Source organism: Argiope bruennichi, chromosome 2, assembly GCF_947563725.1.
Source record: "Argiope bruennichi chromosome 2, qqArgBrue1.1, whole genome shotgun sequence".
NCBI classification, from domain to species: domain Eukaryota; kingdom Metazoa; phylum Arthropoda; class Arachnida; order Araneae; family Araneidae; genus Argiope; species Argiope bruennichi.
Window position 1 is genome coordinate 8124316 of NC_079152.1, and position 7536 is coordinate 8131851.

A 7536-nucleotide genomic window follows, 5' to 3' on the forward strand; every position below is an offset into this window, starting at 1 on the left:
TCCACTTTCATTTAAAGCATAAATTCTACGGGAGCTAACAGAAAATTAGAGATATGTATTACGTTATGACTGTAGGCATTTATAATATTATGACTGAATTATATGACAATCAAAATTTAAAATATTTTGATTGATTTGAGTAGGAATTGCATAAAATATTTAATTATTAAAATTTTAACGAACATTAAGATTGGCGAACCAGCTGGTCGCCAAAGGCGACTAATACTTAATAAGACAAAAATGCTGTCCAAAATTGAGATTTATGCCAATTAAAATTAGACTAATGAATTTCAATAAATATGCTACAAGGTGTTTTAGTATCATAAGTTACATTCCAAGCTATGCTAGCACATTCCCAGGTAAATTTAACAAATAGTGGTGCAAGCTAACTCATGGCCAATTTCCAATGAACTTTAAGGAGAAAATGTGGGAGTGAAAAAGGGCAGAAAAACTGCCATAATAATGCAGAATTTTAAAATTAGTGAATTTAGCACCCTTATAAAAAAACGTATTTAGGATTTTTCTCAAAATGTTACTTGAAGTAACAAAATTTTGAAGGATGAATTATATAACAAACTGATAAGCAAGTAGTCCCTTTTTTAGTACTTTCTTGGCATATACAATGTTTCATAAAATATATGTGTTAATATGGAAATGAAGACAGTATCCTACTACTTAGAATAATCTGTGTTAGGAATTCAGTTAACCACGTTATCTTCCTGAGCGGAGCTAGCTGCCAATCATGTAAATATCACGTGGCCTCCCTGTTGATGTTAGAATATTTTTTTTTTCCCAGTGGAAGCAAACTTGACTCCTGTACTAGGGGGAGTGTGATAACAGCCCACCCCGAGAAATTTTTATGTGCAGTTCTCTAGGCCTACGACACTATGGCGTCATTTGCCTTTTGTTGATGTTACCAATAAACCACAACATGTGTCTTCAAGTCATTTCATCCAGACCACAATCTTCACTATCGAATAAATTATTGTGTAAACAAGAAAAGCAACAGTAATTTATTTATAATCTGTTCTGCCCACCCCAATATTCCCTTATTATAAAATTAACTGAATTTCTTTCAATACTGGATTTGCTTGTTTCAACAGGTTGCTGGCCAATTTCTGCAGTATGACGATGAGTGCTGAGAAATGATACTTACAAATTGCAGATGATCTTTTATCTGTAAATGTTAAAGAAAAGCGAAATACTGGATGCTGGTTCAATGTGCCATTTTCTACAGTGCAGATTCACTAAATGTTTGTATTTTCAATATCTAAATTTAAAAGCCAAAAGTGAGAACTTAAGCTTAACATAATCAGAAATGATAATTTACTGCACTGTAGAAAAAAACGTTGCTTCGAAGTTAAATTGTTGCTGTGATTTACTTATAATGATCAGTTGTGATACAACTTTTCATATTTACTGAAATAAATTCACATTATACCACGTGGTTATTGATATGCAACATTTAACCACTTCTCCAACTTTAGTTTTAGGTGGTTATAAATATGCAACAGTTAAGGTGGCTAGTTTGATCATCCAGCATTTTATGTACGAAGTAGCACGAAGACGATTGGCAGTATTGACATTTTTATTGTGATCATGAAATACAACACAGACGAATATGAAGTCTTAACTGATGAAAAAATTCTTAAGGTTAAAAACTGAAATTGGACATGTAGTTTGGAGACTATTAACAGCAAAAACTGGCAACAGATGATTTGCTCCCACGCGAGCAGTTGAGGTTCGGCAATGGCATGTGATGATCAGAGCGCATTTCCTTACCAGCCTCCGCCATTTCTGTTTGAATAAAAAGGTTTGTTATGTGTTAAGACGTACAAATGTAGATATATATAGCAGTAGAATGCGTAGATGAAATAACAAGTGCAATGAATGGTAAGTAGTGAAGTTTTGAATCATTATTATTCACTGAAGAAACAGAAAATTCAGATGCTGCAAAATTTGTTATTGTTTAAAAATAGGATGGACAGCTAAGATTTTCTCTAATTATAAAATATATAGGCAATGAATTTAATATAGTGAACAATTCTTGTTTCCAGAACACATTAAAATGTATATGCAGATATTGCTTAATTCTTCACAGTTCTATAGATTGGCAAATGTTCTGTAGCATGCAGAAGAACTTTAAACTTAAAAACCTAGAAATTTAAGTATAGAATGAAACGTCAAACTGAAAACAGATGGCAATACACTATTTCAGGAAGTTGTTTAAAGGGAGAAAAATGTAGATTACTTGGAAGGAATCTAAAACAGCAGTTTGTCACCAACTAAGATCTACATGCATCAATAAGATTCGTTATTAACAGAATAGCTTAACAGATTAAAAATATGATGCAACTTTTCAGAAGAGAAAAATTATAAAAATAAACAATTGAAAACTGAAAGCAACAAGAAGAGTAAGTCTTCACATAAATAATAATAATAAAAAAAAAATTGTTTTCCCAACACAAGCACATTTTAAATAATTATGCAATGGCCTAAATCGTATCCCAAATAATAGAAAATGGCATATTGGATGTAATGGATAAAAAATACAGCAAATAATAAAGAAAACATTTCCTGTCTAAAACCACAATTAAAATCCCTAAAAATGTTACCTTTGACCCATGGGTGATCGGCTCCTGTAATTAGAGCTCCTGTAGTCTCCACCACCTCCATATGATGGGCGATCATAGCCACCACTTCCTCTATCTCCTCCGTAGCGAGAGCCTCCTCCACGGCCACCACGGTATCCTCCACCACTTCGGAATCCACCATCATAACCTCCTCGTCCACCACCTCTGTTATAACCTCCATCTCTTCCCCCTCTAAATCCACCACGGCCACCTCGTCTCCCACCACGGCCACGGGAAAGGTCAACTCTGATCTCTGATCCATTGATAGTTGCCCCATTCATTTCCTTGATAGCTTCATTAGCATCCTGATCATCTTCAAATTCAATAAAAGCAAAACCAGGGGGATTTCTAGCAACCCAAACTTTATTGAGGGTACCAAATTTACTAAATTCTCTTTCCAAGTCTTCTTTTTGGATATCTTCACTTAAACCTCCTACGTAAACAGATGCAGGCCTCATTTTTCTCTAAATTAACAAACAAAATCATTCATTAGCTCACAATTCTAAAATATGAACTTAGATAAGCACTAAAAATTATTTCATTAAGGGGAAAAAAAAATCATGTGAACATTCAACTATGAAAGCCCAGCACTTTTAATTACAGATGGTTTTGTTTCATTTCCATAATTAAACTGAATAAATTCCTTCGTTTATAAACATAAATTCTGTACATTTAATTAGATTCAGAAACGTCCCGTATTTGAATTTTTCCAAATTAAAATCAAGTATTTAAATTTTATAACACTCAAATTATTTTCCTTTCATGCTATCTGATTCATTAATAGTTCAATATAATTATTTTCCAATACTTATCACAATATGCCCCAATGCCTGAAACCACATGATTTTATATCAATCAGAAATATGTGAAAAGACAATTTGAGTAAAATTTAATACATAAAATTTTAAAATAAAAATATACATTTAAATATATATATATATATAAATATTAATATAATATACTAAAAAGATAAGGCTTTTAATATATCTATATAAAAATAAGCAGGAACAAACTTAGTTCTCAAATTCTTCTTAAAATTTCTATTGCAAGAATTTAAAATCTTAAGTTATTTCTGAAAATTACAACTATTGATATATATATTATACATATATATTCCCTTGATTTGCTAAAATACAAGGTTTTGGTAAAAAAGCTTGAAGGGGTCCAATAGAACTGTTAATAAATGTATTATCTGAAAAAACAACTATTTATAAATTAGACATGTTAAATAGTTATAGAGCACTAAAAATCTAGTTATTTATAATATGCAATGATTTCATAATGTAATCATTTAATAATTTTACTATCATATAATAATTTACTAACCTTTTAAAATTTTCATGCTTTATTCAAATTTAGGCCTATATATCTTAAAGGTCGGATAATATTTAAAGTACACAAAGAAAGTAATTTTAAATTGATAAGTATTACTATCTGATATCTTAAGTTATATTCTGAAATTTCAGGTGAATCTACCTCATTATCTCATCTGTTTAAAAATGCATTATAACAAAATTTAATATTCTTCCTTATTTACATAAATCAAGGTTAATGAAATTTCAACTTTTAAGTGTAAAAATGTTTTAATTTTTTTCTTTATACACAAAGAAGAAATAAACTTTAATTATAGTAATTTGATTTTTTTAAATTTAACTTTAATTCTTCTATTAGGTTTGGAATTAACTCTTTAAACCTTGTGCCACATTTTATATGAGGTATGTTTGCATTTAGGCATTTTGTTTTTTCAATGGCAATACACAAAATAATTTTACTAAGAAAAACCATTAGTACTTTATAAATAAAACAGACAAACAGACCTTGAAAATTTTCAGATAATAACTGAAGCTTCCCAGATGAAGAAACTGAACATAATAGACATACAAGTTTTTAATAAAAAATTTACACAAGTTCAAACTATCTTAAATGTCAAAAAGATACATTATATGCAAAACATTATTACAAAATATTAATATACATACAAAATATAAAATATCAGAAATATTTCAATTTAAAACAAAATTAAAAAATATACATATTACTTTAAAAGTTAAGTTGGTCATGTCAAAATATAAAAACACATTTTAAAAAAAGACATAGGGCTGCTTATGAGCTATATCTACCCTAGTTATATTATTTGCTACATATAAATTAACGATATTGGAAAACCTACTATATCTTATCAAACTGATAAACTAAACGAAAATCAGAAAAGAAACAATGAAAAACGATAAAATTACAAATATTTAATTCTAATAATAATAAAATAATATTCTTCAAGAATCCATATTAATAAAACTACAATTTAAACGATTTATTAAAAAAAAAAGAATATATATACACTTTTTTTTAATAAGTCGTTTCAATTGTAGTTCCATTAATATGGATTCATAAAGAATATTATTGCATAGTTATTAGAATTAAATATTAGAAATATATTATAATATTACATATATACATACACACAAAATCCAAGTAATCAAATTTTTAAAATATTACCAATGTCAAAACAAATCCGAAAGAAAAAGGAGCAGTACGATAATTTTGAACGATTTATACACGAAACAACAGAGTAGTAAAAATTTTCGTTTTTATCAGTTTTCTAGCAAACCCCAAATTTATGAAGGGTCATTCACATAAACCGGCAAAACAAAAATTCTATTTTTTTATATATAAAAAGAATTTTATATAAAACAACTATAGCAGAATCACATAGCTACTTTTTAAATTTAGCTAACTAAAAAAATCAAAAAGTGTAATTATTTAATAACCTAACTAAATTCACATTAACAAAGCAAAATCGATGATTCAAAGCCTTAATCTTCACAAAAGAAATGGCGATGGACGCCATCAGTCAGCCTATCATTAAAACATACAACTGAAATTCTAATTAAATTAGATTCATCAGCATTTATAGAAAAAAACCTGACAAAGACTAACTCAAACAAACTACATAACAAACCGTTAAACAAATACGAACCATCAGTATGGATTATCAATTTTAAACAAACTGGGCGTTTTAATGGAGAGCTCAGATATAACTACTTAAATTTTTAATCAAGTGCATAATAGGTCAACTTACAAACCAAAATTTCTTTAACTACAATGAATTATTCATTTCACAATATTCTAAATGAAAAACTTACGATTTTAAGAACTTTTTCCTATTTTAAGGTTAGTTCTTTAGGGAGAAGAATTTCTCACGTCTTTAACCAGTTACGGAAAATGGCGCAGTGAAAGATGATGAGAAGAGTCACAGTGAATATATTCTACCCGCCAGTTTAAGTTTAGTTTTTTTTTTGTTTTTTTTTTGTTTCATTAATATAATTGAATTTCTGGCAATTAATATAATTCGTAAAATTTCATAAAATAAAAATTTTGATTGGTCATTAAATCTGAATAAATAGAAACATTTAACATAACCCATATCTGGACAAAAAATCTTCAAGAGCGTAATGAGCATTCTAGTACAAAGAAGCAATATATACATCTGTGGAAACCAACATTATTTTTTACAGAAATTCTCTAACAGATTGAAGATATATAGAGTTGTTATAATCGCGATACTCAATGAAATATTATTGATTTATTAATATCAGTCAAAAATTTTACCCCCCCCCCAAAAAAAAACAATTATTTCAGTCTAGTCAGACAATAACAAGGCAAAATGTCTATACTATTCGCATGACGAATATTTTATGAACGGTTATTATGTATGCAATATCAAAAAGTCACTAATACTAATTATCAATACTTTCAAAAGGAGGAATGATTCAAATAATTTATATGATTTTACTGGTGATATTTCGATTATAATTCGGGAATCATGTTATAAAGTAGCAATCGATACGATTTGTCTAATGGGGTCAATTCACGGTCACGTGTCAGGTACCAAACAAACCGCTTCTGTTCAATTTTCAACCGTTCTGCGCATGTCGGGATGTCTACCGATAACGTTGATGAAACCATTGTTTAGTAAATGTTACGCTAGCCGATCAATTATTAAAAACTTCTGATTTTTTTAAGATATTATTTTGAATTATTTTCTCCAAATATTCGTAGTTATATAATTTTATTTCTTATATTAAAATTTTAATTAGTATTTTCAATGGAATTATTGTTTTTGCATAATTAATTACGTCGCTTTTTAATTCATTTGGTGCTGCTTTATTCTTTCCTTTCCCATATCCTTTTTCCCCTCCTTTTTTTATCCAAAGGATACATTTTGACAAATGACTATAGCAATGTTTTTGAAAAATTACATATGTTCTTTTTTTACATATTATTCAAATATTATGGAATATTGAATCTTATAAATATAGTTCTTTTTAAAAATAAATTATAACTCTTAGATAAGTTAATATTTTAAAGCTTACTTATAAAATTATTACATTTTTTTTTTCTTATGTAATGATTTTTATTAATATTGAGAATTTGATGTTTTCAGTTTGCTCAGCGGAAAGAACATGAAATTCAAATTAGTATATATTCAATAAATTATGTTTACAATTTCAAATTATGAAATATAAAATGTATAGATACCTTTTTTAAATCTATGCAACTTATGAATCAGTTGTTTCATTTTAATTTGTAGAGATCATTAAAGGAAAACAAACAAAATTGTACTTTCATATTTTTTATTTACACATTACAAATATATATATAGATAGATAAAATATATATGATAATTATTTGAAAAAATGTGATCAAATGGATGTTTCAATGTACTCACTAATTCAAAAAACTATTTATCAACATTTATTTTTCTAGACACTTAGAAAAAATATAAACACAGCATGACAAGAATATCAATGTTAATGATGAAATCAATTTTATTCAACAGAAACATTCTGTTGAACAGAAACAACTGTTCAACTGTTCTGTTTATTCAACAGAAACATTCTTC

At 28.0% G+C, this 7536-nt stretch overlaps 1 protein-coding gene across 2 annotated transcripts; it reads right to left on the minus strand.

Annotated features, from left to right (window-relative positions):
- Nucleotides 1–1570: 1570 nt before the first annotated feature.
- On the minus strand, nucleotides 1571–5903 carry LOC129961936 (RNA-binding protein Rsf1-like). Of its 2 annotated transcripts, none has more exons than XM_056075580.1 (3): nucleotides 5777–5903; nucleotides 2616–3097; nucleotides 1571–1797 (listed from the first exon to the last, which is right to left on the minus strand). In XM_056075580.1, exons 2-3 carry the CDS (start codon nucleotides 3089–3091, stop codon nucleotides 1779–1781), a joined length of 495 nt encoding a protein of 164 aa, XP_055931555.1. In that variant the 5' UTR covers nucleotides 3092–3097; nucleotides 5777–5903; the 3' UTR covers nucleotides 1571–1778. The 2 variants fall into 2 exon arrangements, with proteins under 2 accessions (XP_055931555.1, XP_055931552.1); XM_056075577.1 differs by lacking the exon at nucleotides 5777–5903 and adding an exon at nucleotides 5713–5731.
- Nucleotides 5904–7536: the final 1633 nt, after the last annotated feature.

Coding starts and splice junctions, on each gene's coding strand:
- LOC129961936 (XM_056075580.1), bottom strand. CDS start 3,091: ATGAGGCCTGCATCTGTTTACGTAGGAGGTTTAAGTGAAGATATCCAA.